General features: G+C 32.2%; 2 protein-coding genes across 2 annotated transcripts; both read left to right on the forward strand.

Annotated features, from left to right (window-relative positions):
• The first annotated feature begins 9,808 nt into the window (after window positions 1–9,808).
• On the forward strand, window positions 9,809–14,252 carry LOC142634272 (putative inactive disease susceptibility protein LOV1). The gene is made up of 3 exons (XM_075808568.1): window positions 9,809–9,922; window positions 10,991–13,726; window positions 13,850–14,252. Exons 2-3 carry the CDS (start codon window positions 11,081–11,083, stop codon window positions 13,853–13,855), a joined length of 2,652 nt encoding a protein of 883 aa, XP_075664683.1. The 5' UTR covers window positions 9,809–9,922; window positions 10,991–11,080; the 3' UTR covers window positions 13,856–14,252.
• Window positions 14,253–19,760: 5,508 nt separating this feature from the next.
• LOC142634223 (uncharacterized) lies at window positions 19,761–24,629 on the forward strand. Its single transcript, XM_075808514.1, has 2 exons — window positions 19,761–20,090; window positions 22,285–24,629. Exons 1-2 carry the CDS (start codon window positions 20,078–20,080, stop codon window positions 24,384–24,386), a joined length of 2,115 nt encoding a protein of 704 aa, XP_075664629.1. The 5' UTR covers window positions 19,761–20,077; the 3' UTR covers window positions 24,387–24,629.
• The last annotated feature ends 299 nt before the right edge of the window (window positions 24,630–24,928 follow it).

Consider the following 24,928-nt stretch of genomic DNA (forward strand, 5'->3'; position numbering starts at 1 on the left):
CTCAATGAAAAGTTTTGTCATTTGATCTTAGAGCATCCATTCGTTTTGATTCAGAGCATCCATGAATGAATAGAATGTATTTGTATTGGAATGTATTGGGAATTTTCTGTTTGTAGAAATTTGTTGTGTGGTTTTCTTTATTAGTGGGATTAAGCTACATGTCAAATTAAGTATTTATGCATAATCATGTTCTATTGTTATAATTCTAAGTATTTTAAGTTTTGATATAAATATTAGTTTGGGAATTTTCTGTGTGCATGGAAGTTTACATTTTTTTTTGTCTAATTTTATGGAGTCACATAGAGACCTAACATATTACACGGGTATCATGAATGGGGATAAAGAAATTGACTCACAACTTTTAGGAACATCTCAAAATACTCCTATATTAGTTTCTGATTCTCCACCTCAAGTTGAAAATGCCTCTTCTACAAAAGGAAAACGAGACTCTAATTTTAGTGTAGAGGAAGATCAACTCCTAGTGTCAACATGGCTCAATACTAGTGTTGATGTCGTAAACAGTAATGAACAAACACAAAATACATTTCGTCAAAAAGTTTGGGAATACTTCATGCAGTACAATAAATCTGGTACCACACGTATTGTTATCTCCTTGTTAAGTCGTTGGAGAATGATTAGTGAAAAGACAAATAAGTTTGCAGGGTGCATGGCTAAAGTTAACGCACTTCATCAAAGTGGTATAACTGAACAAGATCAGCTATAAATTATATTGCAATAGTGTTAACATACCTATTCACCAATAGTTTGAAGATACTAATCATGTTATATTTCTTTTAATTTTTTTAGATTACCAATGTGAAAGCTTTGTATAAAGAGATACACAAGAAACCCTTTCTTCTTGATCGTTGTTGGCTCATGTTAAAGGACCAACCAAAGTTTGCCAATCCTAATGGAAGATCGAGAGCATCCATGCCTCCAACTCTGGAGTCAACATCTATTGGCGAAGTGGATTATGGGTCCGGACTTGGTGACAATTCCAATTTTGAGAGGCCAATTGGTAGGAAGGCCGAAAAAGCCAACTGAAAGAACAAACCACCGGAAAAGATGTAAGGGAATATTTGACCAAGAAATTGAAATTTATTGAGGAGGTAACTCGATTGGAAGAGGAAAAAATGTTTATTAAGAGGGAAAAACTTACGATTGAGAAGGAAAGAAGTGAAGAAAAACTTAAGATTGAGAAGGAAAGAGTCATAATTGAGAAGAAAAAATTTGAGATGCAATATATGTTAGAGGAGGAGAGAATCATGATGAAAGATAAAAGCAACTTGACCGGAACACAAAAAGCTTTTTATGAACAACTCCAAGAAGAAATCATGGCAAGATGAAGTTCACGTAATTAATGGGTTTGATTGCATTTGGGACGTAGGTAAGGCCTTTATATATTTTGTAGTGACTTATGTAGGCCTTTAAGTATTTTAGTAGTAAACCTTTAAATTTTTAGTATTTTGGTAGTATTTTGTAGTGGCTTAAAATTTATAGTATTTTACACTATTTTGGTAGTAAACTTTTAAATTTATTGTTCATCTTGTTTGTGTTGTGACTTGGCACCCAGCATAAAACTTTTAACGCATAACTTTAGTAGCTGCAGCTCATGATGATTGTGTTTGACAATTATTATTGCCACCAATTGGAACATAAGGCTTGAGTCATCACTTCAATTCAACAGTTATAATCACTTATATATACAATTGTTTTGTGATCATAATTGGTGTGGAAATTCCTATATGAAAATAAGGGGACAAATTTTCTATACCGGCCTTATTCAGTCAAAGAAATATGCTTTTTTTTTTTGGTTATTTAATCTATTTGTAGTAATGTAGAATAATAGAAAGAGTTATTCTTTTCCACAAGCCAAAAGGAAAAGGTTCCACACTTTGATAGAAATGAGAGCAAGTACCATTTTTGCTGATGCTTATTGTGTTGTTGTTGTTGTTGTCATCGTCTCTGCTAAGTTGTTGTTTTGCTTTGATAGAAATGGGAGCAAGTAAAATTTATAGTATTTTGGTAGTAAACCTTAAAAATTATTGTTCATCTTGTTTATGTTGTGACTTGTGCGTGAATTGGTTATATTCATTTTGTTGTGGCTTATGTCACTTGACTTTAATCTTGCATCTATAGTAATAATTGATTTTCAATTGTCTTGAAGGTTGCATCCATGAATTGCCTTTTGTTTTGCAAATTACTTCTTGATGACTCAGACGAGAATGAGATAATAGAAGAACTTGTTATGGAAACATCACAACCTAAACGTCGTCACTCTATCCGACGTAATAATTTGGTAGGCCATGAGAGGCTTTTTCTTGATTATTTTGCTCCCACACCAATATATCCACCTGCTTTATCCCATAGGAGATTTCGGATGAAGTGTTCTCTTTTTTTCCGTATTCAATCTAAGGTAGAAGCTCATGAAAGCTTGCATAATTCTCCATAACATAATTGTTAAAGATAAGCGAGATGATAATGAAGTGGTAGACTTGGATTATGAATAAATTGATGGAGTGGATAATCCTCCTATGCAAGTATTACATAAACAAAGTGATGAATTTTTGTCATACATTGAGAGGTATGGACGCATTAGAGACCGAGAAATTCATTTTCAACTCCAGGTAGACCTCATTGAACATTTATGGCAATTGCAAGACGAGTCGTACGAACTTCCTCTTTTTTATATGTTGAGAAGCATGAGTCATAGGAACTTGTGCGAGTGTGTGAGTTTTATTGTAATTTGGTTTGAGTTATGTATGTGAGTAATATATGGACTACATTATTCTAGCTATAATATGTGTTCTATTTTATATGTTTTCTTATAAAATTCCTCCATTTCATAATTTAGTTTGAGTTTTGTATATATATAATTTAGGGTTAAAACAAAATATTATTGTTACTATAGTTTCTTATTTGCTATCATGATGATTGAGAAATTGTTTTAGTAAAAAAAAATAAAAATGTATAAGTATAATTTGGGGTTAAAAAAATCACTTGTTAACACTAGACGATTATTTGCTATCATGTGGCGACGGTGGCGGCGGAAGTAATGGCAGCGGTTGCGGGTAGTTGTAACTGTTGTTTATTGTAGTGAATATATTATTTTATTGTAGTAGATATATTATTTTATTGTGAGGTTTATATTATTTTACTGTGTTGAAAGCTAAAATAGATCTACTGCTGCAGCATGTTTTGTAAAGTGAATAGGTAAAATAGATAAAGTAACTTTTTGTGGTGCCAAATATGTTTAAAATCAGAAAATGGGAGATGATTAGCAGTGTTTGGGTGGAGATGCTTGCTTATGCAGCTTGCCATTGCAGAGGGAATTATCATGCTCAACAGCTGAGACGGGGTGGAGAACTTCTCACACATCTGTGGCTTCTAATGGCACATTATGGTTTAACTAAATAATTTCAAATATCACAGGGCCATGCAAGAGCCAAGCTAGTCGTGAAATAACATAGGGGGTAGCACAAGAATGTTACTGCAGAGTTTTAAGTTGCTTTTGTTGGTTGTACTAGTTCTTCATTTAAATGTAACAGATTGTGGATTGACTGACCCTATGTCTGGTTTGTCTTTAGAAATTACTACTCTGTAATATCAAGAACAATCCTCAAGATATATTCACTTTGATATAATTAGAAATTGAAAATAAAGATTTCAAGAACAAGAGTTGATTTTAAAAAATTAAATTAAATTAAATCTTAATGACAATATTATAAGAATGAAGAGTATTTTTTAAAACAGACCAAAGATGTAACAGATTAAGTTGGGAAGGTAAAGAGAGAGATTTCAAGCATATAAATAATTCAACTATTCATCATGAAAAGGTTTTAAAAAATGTTGCGGCAATCATTTGTTGTTTATGCCACAACATTGGACTTCTTAGGTGTCACCACAATGTAAGTACGATTGAATTCTGTAAGAATAAACCTGTCAATGCACTTTTCGAATTGCTGCAGTGAGTACCTAGTTAAAGTCCCTTATCACAAACCTGTTGTATTAGCCTCCTTGGATCAAGGTTGCTTCATGCATTAGCCTCTCCCAAAACTGTTTTCTTTCTTCTGGAATAGGGTGGCCATAAACAAAAGGCATAAACTTTTTTATCTTGTTGTGAGCTTAAATTTCATATGTATGATGCTTTTAGGTGGAAATGATCCCTAAAGTTTACCTAATACTTTTGTTCCTTAAAATTTCAAATGAACGCTATTACTAATACTTTTGGTCCTTAATTTTCAAATGAACTCTAATACTATTAGTCCCTAAAATTTTAAAAATGTGTTATATTTCCATCAATTTCCCTTAACTTTGTTACCTATATATATGTCATATATGTCTAACGGAACAATAAGGTGGCATTTTTATCCAAAATACTTCACTTTCTCCAGTACTAGGAACTTCTATCATTGAATCAAAAAGCCACTTTGACATCCATTGTCTTCCTTTTTGTTCTTGAAGATTTGTTTCCATGAAGAACAAAATAGAGGGATTGAACTTCTAGGTTTTGTTGGCAATCCTTTGTGGAGGAGAGGACCTTGGTCGTATTTGGGCTGATAGTGTTTTCTCTCTCTCTCTCTCTCTCTCTCTCTCTCTCTCTAAAACGTCAGGGTTGAGTCTAGTTGGTTGGCTCGGACTCATTTCTTCCTCTGACTCTAGATGCCATGGGCCCAGATTGCTCGAGCCCGTCTGTAACTGATGCTTGTAAGTGAAGCCCCTTTGGAAGTTTTGTAAGTGAAAAGTTTTCTGTTGTAAACAGCACAATCATTTTCACTCTTTCTTTTTATGGCCCAATAGGTGTTAGGATTGTTCAATTAGTTGTTACGGCCCAACTATTACTCTGTCTTCCTCATCTCTCGGTCTCACTCTTTTTTCTTTTTTTTTCTTTTGAGAAAAGGCCCACTATTTGTTTCTCTAAAATGCTTCTAACATGACAAGAATTTGATTTTATTTTTTTTTTTTTTTGAGAGGAACAAGAATCTGATTTATTTTTTACAAGTATTTGATTGATTTTCAAATTTTTGAATTAATTTTTTTTATTATAAAAATCATGACATATCATTTTGTAGGACTTATCTAGTCAAATTTGTGGTATCACCAATATTCTTTTATCTTGATGATATGCATCTTATGGGCTTTTTATTTTTATTTTTTAACCTTCATGAAGTATCTTATGGGCTTTGTGACAACATTGAAATAAGATTTGTTTTGAACACGTGACGCCAAATTCCTTGGCTGTACAAAGCCCATATTATGCTAACAATTTTTTTTAATATCTGCATATCAGCCTGGGAAAACGACACTGCACATCAATTGATTGAACAACATGCAGAAACATTGATGCACAGACACAGCTTTCCAGCTCATTGGCAAAAGGTTTTGGACAAAAATCTAGAGCCACAAGGACCAACAAGGGTAAATTATAGGGGGGGCAGAAACATTGATGCACAGACGTAGCTTTCCAGCTCATTGGCAAAAGGTTTTGGACAAAAATCTAGAGCCACAGGTACCAACAAGGGTAAATTATAGCGGGGGCATTGGCAAAAGGTTTTGGACAAAAATCTAGAGCCACAAGGACCAACGAGGGTAAATTATAGAGGGGGAAAAGTAAGGCAGCAAGGGAAAGATTGGAAAGTTTACCAAAGAAAAAAAAAAAAAAAAAAAAAAAAAAAATGGAAAGATAGAAAAGGAAGCCCAACTTCAACGATTGCTACAGCTGGAGAGTAGAGTGGAATACAGATCAACTGCTTGTCGCTTTATGGACTATTGTTGGGAAAAATGGGCATTAGCCCCTCATTTACCAACGTAATAAAATATTACTATTTTGAAATTATTAAGCAAAATTTTTTTGTTTTTAAAATTTAATTTTAATAAAATTGAGTTAAAAGAGAAATTCAATATTAGCAATATCAAATTTTATGTATATTTTATTATTTAAAATTTTTTAAAAATTTAAATGAAATTTAACATTGTTAATGTTAAGTTTTATTTAAAAATATAGATATAACTCGATTTTGAATATATCGAATTTTACATAAAATTCGATTTTATCAAAATTAAATTTAAAAAATAAAAATATTTTATTACATAATTTATAAATTAAGGAGAAATACTCATTTTTCTCTGACTATTTTTATCAATCAGAAGAGCACTATTTGTTTATTTATTTATTTCGACGAGATAGAACACAAAAACTCTATCAAAATCAGGGAATTTGAAAATTCAGGGCTAACGACAAGAAAAAAGTTGCTTTCAGGCACAAAGTAGAAAAAAGCCAAAGCCAAAGCCGGAAAGATGAAATGATTGTTATAGTTATAGACTTTATTGAATCTGGCTGGTCCAATGACCTTGAATTTTTTTCCAAGCCCAGGGTAAAAATATCTTTCCTATCATTTGATAATTTATTAGTTATATTAACAAATGTTCTTAGAGCGATTGTTAATAAACTATAATAAAATATTTTGACATTATTTTTAAAATATAAAAATTTAACAACAATATTAATTATTTTATAATACTCATATGTGCTATAACATTTAAAAAATTAATTTTGATTACATATTATATATCACTAAAATATTGAAAAAAAATTGTAACACAATATATCCATATATAAGTAACTATAATTAATTAGACCCCTAAAAATGCCACTTCATGCCTATTGATTTTTTTTTTATCAAGTGTACATGTATATTTGGTTCTTAAATTTGACATTTCCAATATAAAAATTCTAATTATTTAAGGTTTATAATTATTAATTTTCAAAATTAAATATACGTGTCAAGAGATTAAAAATAGAACAACAATTAAATAGGAAAATATAAAATTCTATTATTTCATATCTTAAGTTTAATTTTATATACATTTGAGTAGCTCAATCCTTTACAAAGATTAAACACTTCCCAAAAATATAAACAAACACAAATAACACATATAAAGGCTCTATGTCTTCCCTAAACATACCTTTTAGAAATCCTAAATGTCATTGAAGCACTATATCAAGCTTTGACAATGTTGTTGAGAAGTTTAGATCATATGCACCTAAAACTAAAGTCAATTTCATACTCTTCTTGACACTGATTCTCTCTCTCTCTCTCTCTCCTACTTTTCTTTTGCTCTTCAATATTTTGTGAAAATGGAATATATAAAATAACAAATATTATAACATGAAAAACTAACATTGAATGGAGAAAACCTTTCATTTTTTAAATTAATAAAATTAAAAGTGGAAGAGTTCAAGAAGTTGGAAAAGGGAATGGAACCACAACAGAGACCCACGAACTCTAGATGCAGAGAGAAAGGGAAACAGAGAGGCTGAGAGTAAGTGAAAGAAAGAGGGAATGGAGAGAGAGAGAGAGAGAGAGAGAGAGAGAGAGAGAGAGAGAGAGAGAATAATAAAAAATAGTAACAGCTTGCTACAGTGAGGTGTTAGTAATAGAACCTTATTGTAATAAGTTGTTAAAATTTTTAAGATTTCACACTCTTGATAAAGATGGGCTTTTATGATTTAAGGTGTTAAAATTGCTAAAAAAAAATAACATTTAGCATTTTTAACACCTTTAACGAGAATGCTAATATTAATTGTCAAGCGAAATAAGTGAGTTCGACTAAAAATGCAATGAATTAGGTGATGGAGAGTTTAGTTTTTCAATACCGGTAAGACCCGATTGAATTCACTAATGTAAAATTTGTTGAAATATCACGTTTCTAATCCAACTACCTCCATGATTGAGATTCATAGAGACTCAAAACTTAAAAAGGGAATATTAATGGAGGGCTAGCGCCAGACAATAGAGCAGAGGAAAGAATAAAGGGGAGGATAGTGGACACAGCCACAGAGGTGGGAGAGGGACGAGATATTGGGGCAAAGATTAGCAGGGGACCCACTGACATGATAGGATGACCCATTTTATCGATGTTATTATCAGAGACATTCTTATATTTATTGAATTTTAAATGTAGAGAACCGATTTCATCATTTCACTTGAACGATCATTTAATCAAAATTATGATTTTTATAAAAATATTCCAACATTAATAATATAGAAAACTACATCAAACTATTCATTTTTTATTTTTGAATTTTTATCTAATTAAATAGCTTAAAATTTATGTGTAGTATCATCTGTCAAGAAGACAAGACACAACAAACAAGGTAAAGTAGTAATAATTTCCCTTCCTCATTATTGTAACTTGAGCAACCACGTCAGTGATTGTAAAAATTTACAAAATACAAAAAATGCTCAATTTTGTAGATTTTAATCTAAAAACACTCACATCAGTACTTGTAAAAATGTGTAAATATACAAACTGTTTTGCAAATGAATAGTAACCGTGCATATATGCACAATTACTGTTCATGTACAAATAATTTATTAAAGAAATATTATTATTTAAATAAAATAAATGTAAAATAGATAAATTGATGTGAGTATTTTGTAAAAATAAGTGTGAAAAATAGAAAAAGTATGTTTTTCCTTGCAAAATAGACAAAAATTTTGCACAAACTGATGTGGTTGTTCTTAATTGTGTCCAATTGACAAGTGTTTAAAATTTAGTAATTTGTCTCTATAAAAAGTTACCTTATATTTTTTTCTACTTTATTTTACAAAACATCATCATTATTAGTTTTATTTTAGTATTCGATAGAATAAAATAATATAAATAATATAATAAAATAATATATCTATTACAATAAACAATATCCATCACTACCAATACAATAAAATGACATAACTTTTAATAAAATATATATATATATATATTTAACATATTAGCTATAATACACAGCCAAAGATAGTTGTACACTGTAGCTCAACAGCCAAATTTTTTGACTTTCTCTCCACCATTGCAACATACTTTTTAGTATTGGTGATGCTAAAAATAACAATATAGCTTTTTAGCTCTACCAATACTAATACTCCAACAAAATACAATAACGAGTAAACAAAGAAAATTTCCAGTTCTAGAAATTTTTTCTAAGATTGTCGTTAAGAGCATTTGCATTAAACAATGTAAAATAGAAAAATTTATTAATTTTTATATATTTAAGCTCCAAAATCATCCACATCATTCAAGTTAAAACTGTGCAAATTTGCAAAGTTTTGATCAACTTTGCAAATTCGCCAAGTTGCTATAGTGTGATGATTTACTGGTCTACTTGTTCACGGGTGGTGGATCACATTGGTGGTGTTGGGTTGTGTTTGGTGTGCAATTGGGTTTCGATTGCCATGATTGATGTGGATTTGGGCTTTTGGCTTGAGGTTGAAGATGAAAGAGTGTATGTGAATTGTATTTGACCATAACGTTTTCGCATTTTCAAAGTAATTTTATGTGGGAGAGTTGTGGTTGGCCGCTGGTGGCTTGATGTGACATATATGTCGGTTGGCTGTAGGTATGAGTGTTCTATGGTTATGGGTAAGTGTTTGGCCGTAGGTATGGCTAATTGCGGATGTTTTGAGGTTGTGGATAGATGTTGGTGGGTATGTGTGCAGAAATTTTATATATATATATATATATATATATATATTATTTTAATGTGTTATATGATAAAATAAAACATCTAATATTGTTGCTAAAACAAAAACATCTTATATTAAATGCATCGTAAAATAAAATAATAAAATTGATAAAATGATTTATTTAAGTTACTAAAAACTAAATTATTTACCACTCACATTATTATTTATTTATTTTTATCCCTGAATCATGCATAAACTTTTTTTTTTTTCCCTGCGATATCCTTGCGTAATTGCATCACTCATTCACTTGGCTAAATCTGAAGCTGAACCACTCCATAAGAGAAAAAGAAGAAGAAAAAAAAAAAGCAACTCCACTTCCTGATTCTCTGCCTTATCAAACACGCATCTGGTTCCTCCGCATAATCTATGTCCAATGTCCACTGAATCTACCTAATCCCGTAAGTCAGTCTCTTGTCTCTCCTCTTTTTCTTCTTAGTTTTTTAATTCATTAAGAATGAAGATATTATTTCAGAATAAGGAATATGTACAAATGAGCAGTGTTGAACTATCAGCTATCAAGAAAAACAAAAAATCACCATCCATTCACTGGTGTTGGTCTTAACCAGAGATTGAAATCTCATATTCCATACGCTACAAATGACTCTATTTTTAAAAGATCCCCTTGACTCCACCTTGTTCTTTAGTTTGTACATTCCTTGCTTAGAAGTTAGAATCGGTTTGCATTTTATGAAGTGTGTGCAAATTGATAAGAATGTGGTGTAGAAGTACCTATGTAAAACCCTCCAATAAATGAGTGCTACATCAAATTTTTTCACTAACATAGTATAGATCAAGTAGTGATATAGATGTAGCGATTATCCTTGTTTTTGGTTGTACCATAATCAAGACAAACATTTTTTTTTTTTTTTTAAAAAGAAGAAAATAAAGATGAGGACATGCTTCTTCTTGCGAGCCAAATTCCAAATCCGCCAACGGTGATGACCTCCTCCACGAGTAGTAAGTAGGACTGAAATGGCCTCTCTTTGGTTTTGTTTTTATGATGTCGTTTTTATTTTTCAGAATATATATATATATATATATATATATATATATATATATATATTTATTGATAACATATTTTTCAGAATACATTGTTTCAAAATTGATGACTCTCTATTCTTGTATTTAAAAAATTCTGATGTGACTTCATTTGATTGGTGGGTGTAAACACACGGATTTACACTCAATCCTTATAGGATTTATTTTCTATTATGAACCAAGGCATTTGGATGTAACCATATATGATAATCAGATTTTCGATACTACAGCACTTCCTCTTAAATCAGTTTCTCCCCATGCCATTAAATCATCCCAAGCTGAAATTAGGATGCTTGATCATACACCATTACCCCATTACTTCACACCAAATCCTTTTTTCTTTTCTTTTTTTTCTTTTTTTTTAAATAGCTTTGAAATTGCTTCCTTTTTATTAATTTTAAAGACGGATTTGTTGTGTTCTTTTGCAGATGAAGACGCACTGCATTTTCACCACATCCTTTAAGGACTCTAATTTCTGGACCTTTGCTTGAGAGGAGAAGTAAAAATTAAGAAGAGTAATGGATAAATCCGAAGATTTCATAATTGTCTGCGTGACAGCTCGGCTTCTGTTACATAAATTACAGAATCTGCGCTACTATGAACCACTAGTTGTAGTCAGAATGGCTATGGGTCGACTAAAAATGATAAGCACAAGGCTAAGATACACACAGAAAATGGACTTTGTTCATGAGTTCTCTAGAGGGTTTCTGAGAGAGCTACATGATTTAGAAGACTTCATCGACAACCTAATTGGGGAAATAGAGCTGCAGCGAAGGAATGATTCTCCTAAGATCATGTCTCATCTCATTTGCTTGATACCTCAGCTGGATCGAATTGGTCCAATATGCGATAAGTTGGACGAGATTACTACTTCTGCCGAACGCTTCATACAACTAGAAAATCTGAGATCAACAACAGGTACCACCAGTTCTCTTCGGCCAAGAAATTTACATTATCCGGTGCCAGATGATACAGACTTTGTTGGTCTCATCGATAAAGTAGATGAAGTAGTAAAGCTACTATGCGACGGAGAGATGCCTAATACCATCGCGGTAACTGGCGCGCCAGGCTCTGGCAAGACATTTCTGACAAAAACAGTTTATAACGCGACAAAGGTTAAGCGTCATTTCGACGGCCGTGCTTGGGTCAATTTCTCTGAAGATTTTGAATCTAGAAAATTTTTAATAGACATCTTGACACAGCTTACACGGGACTGGGAGTTCTTGGATGAAAATTTATCTGCTGATGAGCTGAAATCGAAGCTACAAAAGTTCTCTAGTGAGAAGCGTTGTCTGATAGTTGTAGATGATGTCGAGACGCTCTTTAAAATTTTCAACAGACTTTTCGATCTGTGTGGACTCTCAAGTGAAAAGATTTTTTTAGTACTCATTGTTTCCGAGCAAGATGAAGAACTTGCCTCCCTTGATGAAGTCAAACCTTATTTCTCCCACATAGTCAGATTACGAAGCTTGACGGATGAGGAGAGCTGGACTTTGTTCTGTAAGAAGGCACCAATAGCAGTAGATACAACTAGATTCAATAAGAATATCCTGACAAATTGTGGTGGTTCACCTCGGAAAATTCTCATAATGGGAGGACTATTATCAACTGTGAGACAGCCCAGTGTCATTGGGCTTAAAATTCAAGAAGATATCTTGAATTTTTGTTATCAGGTCCTTTCTTGTCAAATGAAAGTTTGTTTTCTTTATTTTAGGCTCTTCCCCAGAGCGTTTGAGATCCCAGTAAGAAGGTTATTTCATCTTTGGGTTGCAGAGGGATTGTTTATTACCTTGCCTGATGAGGAGAATATGGCCCCTGAAGATCTTGCTGAGAAATGCTTGAAACTACTAATTAGAAGAAACCTAATTGAAGTGACAAAAGTGAGATTAGATGGAAGCCCCAAAACATGTCGTATGCCAACTACTATATGGAATTTGTTCTCTACAGCAGCAGAGGTTTTAGGACATTCTCATGACCGCAACAATGACGCCAACAAAATATATCGGTATGGTCAGTATGATCATCATGATCCGTCTGATATCCGGCGACTAACAAACTATGCAGCCAACGGGATTGATCCTCAATTCTATGATCACATACAATATCTACGTTCTTATGTATCTTTTAACACAGAATCATCTGATAAGTTTCTTGACGCTCTTGTCACCCCGAGAGGCTTCGGATTGCTTGTAGTGCTTGACCTTGAAAACGTGTACAAACCTGCTATGCTGTCTGAGACACTAGGAAAATTATTGCACCTGAAGCACCTAGGCTTGAGACGGACTTTTTTAGACTCACTTCCAAGGTCAGTGGGTAATCTGCCATACTTACAGACTTTAGATGTGAAGCACACTAACATGACCACTTTGCCAAGTTCTATTTGGAAGGCAAAGAATCTTCAACATCTCTACCTGAACGAGAATAATTTTGATATGTCCTTTAAAAAGACATATATTGGGTCTGACTCTGAAATCATTCTTCAGACCTTGTCAGGGCTGTTCATAGGCAATAAGAATGTTGTGAAGAGTTACTTGTACTCGTTACGTCAACTGAGGAAATTGAAATTGACATTTTATTCAAAGTTGGTAGAGGGAATATCTTTCTGGATTTCAGAATTGAAGGCTCTTCGGTCCCTAAAGTTGAGATCAATTGACGAATTTGATCGACCTGCAACTCTTGAATTGGGTTCCTTGGAAACGCACCACGAGCTATTGGAGTTGTATTTGGTGGGACCTTTGACAACATCTATTGAGAGTCTATGTTCCCCAAACCTCAAAGTTCTCACTTTGTCAGCATCAAAGCTGGGGGAGGATCCAATGCCAATCCTAGGTAAGTTACGTCACCTAAACTGTCTCAGGCTTTTTCGTAATTCCTACTTAGGAAAAGATATGACATGTCGTGCTGGGGAATTTCCTCAACTTCGTGTCTTGAAACTGTGGATGTTGGAGAATTTGGAGGAGTGGACTGTGATGGAAGGAACCATGCCTCTCCTTAGAGAATTAGAGATCAGACTCTGCCGTAAATTGAAACTACCAGAGAACTTACCGTTGACCTTGAAAGACGTAGTTTTAATTAATATGCCAGATGGATTTGTTGAATGTGCTGAAAGAGTCCTGGTTAATTCATTTGTCAAAAAGATCACGTTGCCATTTGCTGCTTTACCGGTGAGACTTATCGCTCTTCTTCTTCTTTTGTCTTTTGACATTTCACAGTTGACATAATTTTGGTAGTATAATTGCACATTCCATCCATACGGTTTTAAGTATTTTACATGCTTTTGAGTGTAGGAGTAATATGCGCATGCAGAGGCAAAAGTCTCAGACGAACTCTTATAGCGCGGACTGCTGCTTGTGTTTTAGCTGCGGCTCCAATGCCAGACAAAGATTGAGCCAAAAGTTCCCTGTTTATCTCTAGTAATTTCAAACATCAACTGTCATTTACCCGTCAAAAGGATATGTCGTTTGTTATAAAATAGAGCGCATCTGTGCTTCTTGCAAAAAAAAAGTTGCATTTATGATAAACCTTTTTGTCTTCAACATGTTTCTGTTTCCCTTTCTTCTGTAGTTGTTTTTGCTATTCTGTCTCTGGTACGGCTAAGAGAGAAGTGTTTTTTTATTTTATTTTTTTGATTATCAGAATTTTTTATTTTATGTTGACAAGTTGAGGGAATTTAAGTTCAGTTTTTTTTTTTTTTTTTTTTTTTTGTTGTTGTTGTTGTTGTTGTTAATGAAAGAAATGACCATTATCATTAAGTCATAAGACAATTGGAGCATAGAGACTCTTCGAACTTGCGGACAATGTTTCTCTTTAAACAAACTCTTCTTATATCTTTTTATTGTATATGAATTTTGAAAATATAATTGTTGGATTACATGCTTTTTTATGTTTTTTACTCACATGTGAAATTTTATTCAAATTGGATGTTATTTACTGTTCAATCAATAAACTTATTTTTTTTATGCATAATTTTATATCGCAAAAACTTGAAATATAAGTATTTAATTAATGATGTAGCTATTAATTTTTTATTTTTCTTGAAATTTTGCAAATATAGAGGATATAATAAGAACATACAATCCAACAATTAGATTTTCAAAATTCAAATCTAATAAAAAGATATCGGCAGAATTTAAAGAATTTTTCTCCAAGCTAGTTTGTAGATAAATTTTTTCCAATGCAAAGAGACTTGCAAAACGGAAATCAAAATATACAAAAACGAATGACAAAGTAATGCATAGGCCTAAGTATAACTAATGTTTTAAATTTTGTTAGTTTTGTTAAATTGGTCCACTTTTCAACACTTGCTCTTAGAAACACTCACCCTACTCAAAGAAAGTGACTCATATTCACCAAGTACACAAAGGAATTGAGCATTGAGAGGAAAGAGTAAGATAAATCTTTAATACTTGTATTTCTTCTGTTTTACTCTTTCTTTGAAATTGACGGACACATCCGTATACACTACAATCCAACCTCAAACTCCCAAGACATTTATTTTCTATATATATATATATATTGGTCCACCTTTCAACACTTGCTCTTAGAAACACTCACACTACTCAAAGAAAGTGACTCATATTCACCAAGTACACAAAGGAATTGAGCACGGAGAGGAAAGAGTAAGATAAATCTTTAATACTTGTATTTCTTTTGTTTTACTCTTTCTTTGAAATTGACGGACACGTCCATATATACTAGCCATCCAACCTCAAACTCCCAAGACATTTATTTTCTGTATATATATATATATATATATATATATATATATATATATATATATATATATATATATATATATATATGTATAGAAAATATTTATCTTACTCTTTCCTCTCCATGCTCAATTCCTTTTTTTATATATGTTGAAGTGTAACATTTATTATTATTAAGTTCTTATTATGCCATCACATCCATCATGTTATTGATCACAATCATTCTTTTTCTTATTTATTTTTTATTCCTAATTTTTTTACAATATTAAATATATAAATAAATTGACTTTACACATTTATCTTGGACGGTTTTAACTTTACATATCTATCTACTTTAATTTAGATGTTTATAACTAAACAATGAAATCAATGAAGAATCAAAAACTAAAAACAATGTTTATACATATCTATACTATATATAATAATAGAAGTTTTGCAATAAATTTTACAAAGCTCCTTTTGAGCCACATCATTAGCATTGTTTCTTTTTTCATTTCTTTTTTCTTTTTCTTTTTTCAATTTTTACTTTGTTCACTCTTTCATCTTCTTTAATCATTGTTTTCTTATGTCAATCTTTCATCTCCTCCAATCATTGTTTTCTTAAATTTTTCAATTGATTCTCTTTATAGATATTTAAATTTTCTCCTTTATATCTTCTTAAATTCTACTGTTTCACTTTGTTCAACCTTTCATCTACTTGCATCATTCCTCTTTTATCTTAATTTTTCACCTCTCTCCCTATTCCTTCCAAGTTGTCCACGCCAAAAAAAAATCAATAGTCTCTCTCTCTCTCCAATTTTGTTTATCTTTTGGTGGATTTTTTTGTTGTTTCAACTACTTTTTTTAACTAATGGTTCTTTTTAGAGCAACCGCATTAGTATGTGTAAAATTCCTCTTCTATTTTAGCATAAAAACTTACTTTTTTCTATTTTACACGGTCACTTTTACAAAACACCCACATTAGACTATCTATTATACACCCCTTTTTATTTAAATATTCATTTATTATTATTATTTTTACCTTTATTTTTTCTCACACATTATCTCTCATTCTCATCTCTCACACGTTCTATCATCTCTCAACTCTCTTCTCTTTAGAGTTCAGACCACCACAAAACTTCCCTAGATGAACCTCCATAGCCAAAACTCAAATAGCCACCACAAAGGCGAACCTCCATGGCTAGGCCTCCATTTCCTTCATCTATTGCTGTCGTTGTTTGCTGTTGTTGCTGCTGCTTATTCGATGTTGTCATTGCTTGTTTCTTTCTTTTTTCTTTTTCTTTTTTGCTACTGCTATAGCCGCTGCTTCTTCTTCTTCGTCTTGACCACTTCTTCTTCTTTGATGATTCACATACATTTGTATATGGGTTTGATGATATGGTTTTGTAATTGGATTTGATGAGTTTGAGATTTAGATTTAAGAAAACCATATGGGTCTGATGAGTTAAGATCTAGATCTAGTATTTGTTTGATGATTTTGATGATTTGTCTAGAATTGATGATTTGTATAGCAGAGATAGAGATGGAAGAGAGTCAAGTGGAGAAGGGAGAGAAAGTTGACGAAGAAGAAAGAAAATATGACTTGAGAAGTGAGAGAAAAAATTATTAAAATAAAATAAAATACAAGGCTACAGTGACCGTGCATATATGCACGGTTACTGTAGCAAATGTGCAAATATGCACACTTTTAGAAGCACTGATGTGGAGCATTTTTGAGGTAAAATGTGTAAAATTTGTGTCTTTTTGTATTATGCAAAGGTTTACATCCGTTGATGCGGATGCTCTTATTATTGTTGATTTAATGGTCACATCACATTTGTTTCTCTTTTTTGACAAATTTGTATCGACTTTTATGCATATTTAAGTATTTTGGCATTCCAATTCTCAATCACAAGTTATTTTTCATTATCACAATGGTTTAATTTGATTTGGATTAATAATTAGTTATTTTGCAAGTTATAATTCAATTTTTTTTAGTGATCCATTTAAATGTTAAACTATGAGAATTAAATAAGTTTTTTTTTAAATCCTTTTTGGAGGACAAATTTGGAGTTTTGTTCTCAAATACTTCTAATCTTTGGTTTTAAATTTCACCGCACCAAGATACGCTCTCTTGTTCTTAAATTCTGAAATTTACATAGTACATATTATCAATTGCAAATGAAGTAGATCCGTTATTTTTCTACTACGTATGTTTTGTATGCGATACAAACATGTATTTTTCCAACAACTTTAACATAGTGATTAGTGAGTTTGATGTTGGTATGCAGAGAGAGGAAGAAACTAAGAATAGAGTCACAGATGGGTAGAGCTGATTGCAGATGTGCGACATTGTAATTTTTTTAGGGTAAAAAGAAAAGTTTCATTACTTTGAAGATTGCTTCACATGGTCCCCTTCTTCGGTTCAGTCCAAAGGAAGTCATAGAAGTTTTGTAAGGAGGAAAAATTAGAGAAGAGAGAGGATGGGGAGAATTTTTTTTTTTTTTTTTGTGATTTTGCGTTTATTTTAGAGTTGGGTTAAAAAAAAAATATTGGGGCTTGCACTGCTTTTATAGTTTTCATGATTAACCTTACAAATTTGTTGATAAATTACCAATATTTGAGTTTGAGTTTAAGTTGGACTTGTTAAAGATATAGAGTTTTACTCCTAGTTAATTTTGTTTTAAAACTAATAATTTTGTTTCGGTGAGAAAAATAGTGTTTTTTATTTTATTTTTTATTTTTTAAATATTGTGCTGTGCTGACGTGGAAAATTGTGGTGCCAACAGGCTTTGGGTTTCAGAAGGTTCGGTTATATATATTAGTCGCTAATCTGTGCTATGCACAAGAACCTACCTATTTATGAGGTAGACTAAAATAATTTTATAAAAAATTTAAAAAACTATACCATTGCATGATTTGCTCATGTATGACTTCAATTTGTATTACAATTTGATTAAAAAAAGTCATTGTTTGAACGTACAATGACTTAGAAAAAATTTGTCAAACATTTTCAAATATTGCAAAAAAATAACTCAAAAATTTCGATATTAAAACTTTTGAAAGATCAAAAAGTATTAAAGAATCAAATGGTTCACTGCTTAAAAATTATTGAAACAAAACAAAATATATATGACTAAATAATAGAGAAATATAAGAGAAAGATGGGTTACATTCTAAAAAATAATTTCAATTATTGCAAACTTTTTTATCTTGTAAAAAACAGTTAAAGAGAGTTTGGTGGTTTATGTACAAAAATTACTTTTAAAAAAATACATGAAAAACCATAATATATATATATATATATATATATATATATATATTAATAAAATAGAGGAGAAAAAAATAACATAAGAAGAGCTCATACATCTACTTAGTTTTTTTAAAAAAAATATTGAGGTTTGCTTTACTTTTACAGTGTTTATGATTAACCTCGCAAATTTAGAGATAAATTATCAATGTTTGAGTTTGAATTTAAGTTGGATTTGTTAGAGATAGAGTTTCACTCCTTATTAAGTTTGAATTAAACAAAAATAATATTGTTTAAAAAATGATAATAATGAGTTTGAATTAAAGTTTGGACTAAATAAAAATAATTTTATTTAAATATTATGTTGATGTAGAAAATTGTGAAAGTTTGGAAGATTTTTTAATTTTATATATATATATAAAATGAGTAGAATCACTTTGTATCGGCCCACACATAAAGCAAAAGAACTGCAATGCGCCCAGATCAACGTGATTCGTACATAGTACATATAACCTTCTCCCAAAAAAAAGAAAGAAAACAAAACCAAAAACAAAAACAAAAGAAAGAAGAGTGATGCCACTCCTACTCTCATACAGATACATCAGTTTCCTTTTTTCTCTCTCTCTCTCTCTCAAGTCTGCTTCACATTTGTAGTAGGGTCCGGTTAATGTATGCCTTTAAGGCACATATTAAACCATCTATTTATAGTAAAAAAATTTCAAAAATTGAAAAAAAATTTCAATACTTTTTCAATTTTTAAGAAAATTTTTTTAAATGAATAATTAATAGGATACACATTAACAATATCCTTTATTAAAACATCAAATTTTAACCACACGTGTGGCACATTCTTTTGGGCTTTTGCATTGATTTTAGAGTTGGGTAAAAAAAATATTAAAGTTTGTATTATTTTTATAGTGTTCATGATTGTCCTTATAAATTTGTTAATAAATTATCAATATTTGAGTTTGAGTTTAAGTTAGACTTGTTAAAAATATAAAATTTTACTTTGGTTAATTTTTTTTTAAAATTAATAATTTTATTTTGGAGAGAAAATAGTATTTTTTATTTTATTTTTTAAATATTATATTAGGTTGATGTGAAAAATTATAATATCAGCAGATATTTATATATAAAATATGAATAGAATCAGTTTGTATCGGCCCACACATAAAGCAAAAGAACTGCAGTGCGCCCAGATCAACGTGATTCGTAAATAGTATATACTACCTTCTCCCAAAAAACAAAAACAAAAACAAAAACAAAAGAAAGAAGAGTGATACCACTCCTACTCTCATACAGATACATCAGTTTCCTTTTTTCTCTCTCTCAGACTCTCTCTCTCTAAAGTCTGCTTCGCATTTGAACATACTTGAGGAGGGATTGACAACAATATGATCAATCTTGGGATGGTTTAACAGAGCGAAAGCAGGAAAACGACTTCTACTGGACTGGTCTCTCTGTGATTAATAGATCAATTCATTGTTCCCAACACAGTTACAATTTAGGTTAAACGAACCCCACGCTGAAGCAAAGGACGCGCGTTACGGTGAAGATAGCGGAAATATCCACTAATGATACCTTCAAGTATGTAACTCCACTTGCACTGTTTTGTCAATAATTCTTCTCCTTTTCTTGGATCATGGATGATAGAGTTTTATATTCAACCCTGCAAAGTAAAAGAAATTTAAAACTGCAAAGAAGAACAAACATTAACACTAGCTGCGAGCAGACACTAAAACGAGAAAACATAGAAACTAGTTCGAGGATGAGAATGTTTTGTTAGGCCTTGTTGCAGCAGACATCACTAGATTACCTTCTTTGTTACTTTTTCAAGGTGATTTTTGTTTGTTAATTAAAATTTCCCTACTATTTTTGGTTTTGCTCATTTGCTGTTGAATCTGTAATCTGGTGTTAGAAACACCTTCTTCTTTTTTTCTTTTTTTTTTAAGAATCTGTTAGAAACAACTTTTCTTTTTCTTTTTCTTTTTTTGAGTAGATTTTAGAAACAACTTTAACAAAACGGATCAGAAGCATTTTAATAAAGGGGGCCAAATATGAACCCAAAAAAAAAAAAAAAAATCATTTAAATCTAAATTAACATTCAATTATTCTTAACAAAATTTCAATAGAAGAAACAACACAAAGTAATTGTTTCTTAATACTTTACATTGCAACGTAATTATCTATTAAAATAGAATTCTACAATCTTTCAAAATTTTGGTTGAAATATATGAACCAGCCTTAAAATAAGTTCATTGAATTTCATAATGTTGATTAACATGATAATCTTATATTTGCAGATGCAGCATACTCCAACAAATTAATAGTTGATTTCAATTTTTGAAATTTTATTTGGGAATTTTTGAGAATTGGGATATCGACATTAATGGTGGGCAGTGTTGTATCACCAGCATGTAGTTGATTTTCTTATAATTTACAAATCAAAGGGAGGGAGTTTGGTGTTGGTATTATAAGTCCTAAGCTATCTTGGAAGTTAAAGAACTCCTTTTGGGATAGGCTTGCACTTACACACCTTCATCTACTACTCTCATTCTTCTTAAAAACTACTTAGCCAAAAGAAATCAAATTAAATTCTTATTAATTATTTCATTATATTTTTAATAATCTTTTAACTTAAAAAACTAATTATTGTAGCTAAGTAAAAAATAGAAAATAATTATTCATTGCCTATCCATGCTCACAAATGGCTGAATCGATTCCTTATGGCGATTCCTCTGCCTACTCATGAAGTGCTGTAAGCCTCTAAGCGAATTGATTTTGAAGAGACTTGCTTTGCTACTATGAAAGTATAGAATTCTGATACAGTATTCACTGCAACTCGTATCTCCCAGGGCTCCTCTATGGGATCTTCCTTTAGTCGTTCCTTTCAGCTCATTATCAGCTCATATGCCCATCGTTGATTCGTTGCGGTCATTTCCTGCTCCTAGTATAGTCAGTCCAAGAGGGTTGTGCTATAAATACCTTGCATTGTATAGTTTTATGCTTAGAAATCAGTTCAATTTTTGCTTTCTTTTCGCACTAGCAAGGCCAATGATGAAACTAATTTGGGTTGAGCTCCCCTTACTTGGCAGATCTGTATTTTTTTTTTTTTTAATCCTTTTGATGCATATGCATTCATGCATTCCCCACTTAGCAATTAGCATGCTAATCAACCATAATCCTTTTCCAAATCTCTTGACAAAAAAGCGTTCAAAGAATATACGGGCTTATATATTCTTCTTATATTAGGTAGAGCTCTCTAGCTAGTTGATAGCCCATTTCACATTTTTATGCTAATTTCGGAATGCAATACTAGGTAGAGCTCTCTGAAAAGAAACTGTAAGATTATTTTGTGGCAGGAATTTTTAGTTTTTTTATTACTTATTTACATTTTCATTTGGTTAAAAATTGTGTTTGTATTTGAGGATTTAAAATCAAAGAATTTGAAGAATAATTGTCAATACAAATTGATTTATAAATTTAACCATGTGATGATTTGAGATTTGGGGATTTTGCTCGAACATTAACATTTATGAGTTGAAATGACCTTCTACAGAACCATTTCAAATCCACAAACTAATAAAAGATTCAAATCTATTAATAAATTTCATCAATATTAATAAATTGCTACTTCAAATTTAAACAAAAATTTAAAATCCAGATCCTTTTCTTTATAAACCTCTATTCAAACAAACCGTCATGGAATTTTTTTTTTTTTTGGTCAAGTTTCTTAAAGCTTAAAAATATCGGATGTTGACATAACACGCATGAATTTCAGTTGTAAGCAGCTTGATCTACATAAATGCAAGGAAACTCGGGAATCCATTCCCTCCAAAGTTGAGGAATGCGTGGAAGGATTGGGACCTGCGAGTTCTAGTTCTCCTAAGCCTCACATTGCAGACAATACTCATCATTTTGGGCAATCGCAGGAAGTACACAAGAAAAATTTGGATCAGAATTGTCCTGTGGTGTGCCTATTTGTCGGCTGATTGGGTAGCAACTGTTGCCTTAGGTGTAATTTCAAACAACCTTGGGGACGTCACGGAAAGTATTGGCAAAGATGGATCTCTCAGTGAGAGCATTCAACTTACTGCATTTTGGGCACCATTTCTTCTGTTACACTTGGGTGGGCCTGATACCATTACAGCTTATTCCTTGGAAGATAATGAGCTTTGGTTAAGGCACTTGCTTGGACTAGGCGTTCAAACAGGGGTGGCACTTTACATTTTCGTTTTAGCCTGGACTGCTTCTCGCCTATCCATTTTGTCTATTCTGATATTTTGTGCAGGAATTATCAAATATGGGGAAAGGACATGGGTTCTCAGGTCGGCAAGCAATGAGCAATTAAGAGAATCCATGCTCATTCCTCCTAAACCTGATCCCAATTATTCCAAGTTCATGCGGGAATATACATTAAAGAAGTTTGAGGGATTCCATGTGAAAGCAAGTCATGTGATCGAGGCTCAGGTGGTGCATATCCCTGAGGTTGAGAATAAATTTATTCCCGATGCAACTGAATTGGTTAAAGCCGATGACTTATTCCAAAATTTCAAGCGACTATTTGTGGATCTAATCCTCAGCTCTAATGATAGGGAAAAAAGCCAATATTTTTTCAAAGAGATTTCTTTGGATGAAGCTTTTAAAGTGATAGAGATGGAACTTGGCTTAATGTACGACATGCTCTACACTAAGGCTAACATAATACACTCATTCCAAGGCCTGATTCTTCGCTTAATCAGTTTCTCTTTGACCAGTATAACGTTGGCATTTTTCTCATTCATTGATATGCATAAGTACTCAAATGCTGATCTAGTCATAACTTTCCTATTGCTGTCTGTTGCTATACTGTTAGAAATATATGCATTTCTCTTACTGCTTTCCTCAGACAGGACTGATATTTGGTTGAGTAGACATGCAACCACTTCAATCCTTCAAGCCATTATCCATAAAGCCATTACTTGTTTACAACTACCTAAAGAGCCTAGGTGGTCAAATTCCATGTCACAATTCAATCTATTGAGCTTTTCCCTCAAAGATAAGCACACAGTCTTTTATGGAATTCTAAAGTGCCTTCACATTGATAAATTCCTAGAAAAGACTTGGTACACAACCCATGAGGAAGTCCCAATGGATTTGAAAGGATTGATATTCAACCATCTCCAAGAGAGTATCAAACATCACAAAGAAGAATCAGATGATGCAACCGATATCAGAACCCTTTGTTCCCACAGAGGAGGTGAAGCGCTTAAAATGTGTAATTCTAGTGAACTAGATTGGAGTGTTAAAGTAGAATTCGACCAAAGTATTCTTATCTGGCACCTTGCTACAGATATCTGTTACCAATTGGATCAGGAATACCGAAACTCCTTTATGGAATTGAGCATGTTGGTATCACAGAATATGCTGTATCTCCTAGTCATCTGTCCTTTCATGTTGCCAATGGGAATTGGAATGATTAGGTTTCAAGATACTTGCGCTGAGATCACACATTTTTCTGAAGCCCACGAGTCCACAGAAGACAATTCAAACAGTGGTAAATCATATGCATGTAAAAGGCTGTTTAAAATGATCCCTCAAGTTCCCCCATCTGAAGTGGAAAGGGAGAGAAGCAAATCCGTGTTATTTGATGCATGTAGGCTTGCATCCGAGTTGCAAGCTATATCTGATGATAAGGAACAGAAATGGAAGATGATTGGTAATGTATGGGTGGAGATGCTTGCTTATGCAGCCTGCCATTGCAGAGGAAATCATCATGCTCAGCAGCTGAGAAGGGGCGGAGAACTTCTCACCCATGTTTGGCTTCTGATGGCACATTTTGGTATAAATGAACAATTCCAAACATCACAGGGTCATGCAAGAGCCAAGCTGGTCGCAAAATAACATGTGGTAGCACATGAATGTAGCTTGCAGAGTTAAAAGTTGCTTTTGTTGGCTGTGCTGGTTTGTTTCCGTATTCACTCTTTCCCTCTAAATGTAGGCTAGTGTCGATTGATGCTACTAATTTCTGCAATATAAGGAAAACAATCCTGTTTTGAGTGTTGCAGGTCTATGTTGACTCTGCAGGTTGGTGTTGTAGCTTGTTAAGTTGTATTCCTGGATTGCCAAATGAATAAATATGAAGGAAAAAATAGTCGTGTTTTAATCACACTCTAATAATTAATATAGAAAATAAAAACTTTCAAGAACTAGAAGGTTGAAATTTTATGACAATCTTATAAGAATGAAGGGTTCGGGCATCTACATAAAATTAACTGTTGTCCATGAAAAAACCACATTGTTCTTGTGCTGGTTAGGCAACAACATTGTCTTTAGTAATTGTTATTGACAGTACTTATTTAAGTCGTTAAAAATCTTATAGAGGTGAGATTTTTTCGCTTTTTCCTTTCTGTACAACATCCTAAAATTTGTTGCGAAATTCCTTC

This window comes from Castanea sativa, chromosome 5, assembly GCF_040712315.1.
Source record: "Castanea sativa cultivar Marrone di Chiusa Pesio chromosome 5, ASM4071231v1".
In the NCBI taxonomy this organism is placed as follows: domain Eukaryota; kingdom Viridiplantae; phylum Streptophyta; class Magnoliopsida; order Fagales; family Fagaceae; genus Castanea; species Castanea sativa.

Coding starts and splice junctions, on each gene's coding strand:
- LOC142634272 (XM_075808568.1), top strand. CDS start 11,081: ATGGATAAATCCGAAGATTTCATAATTGTCTGCGTGACAGCTCGGCTT.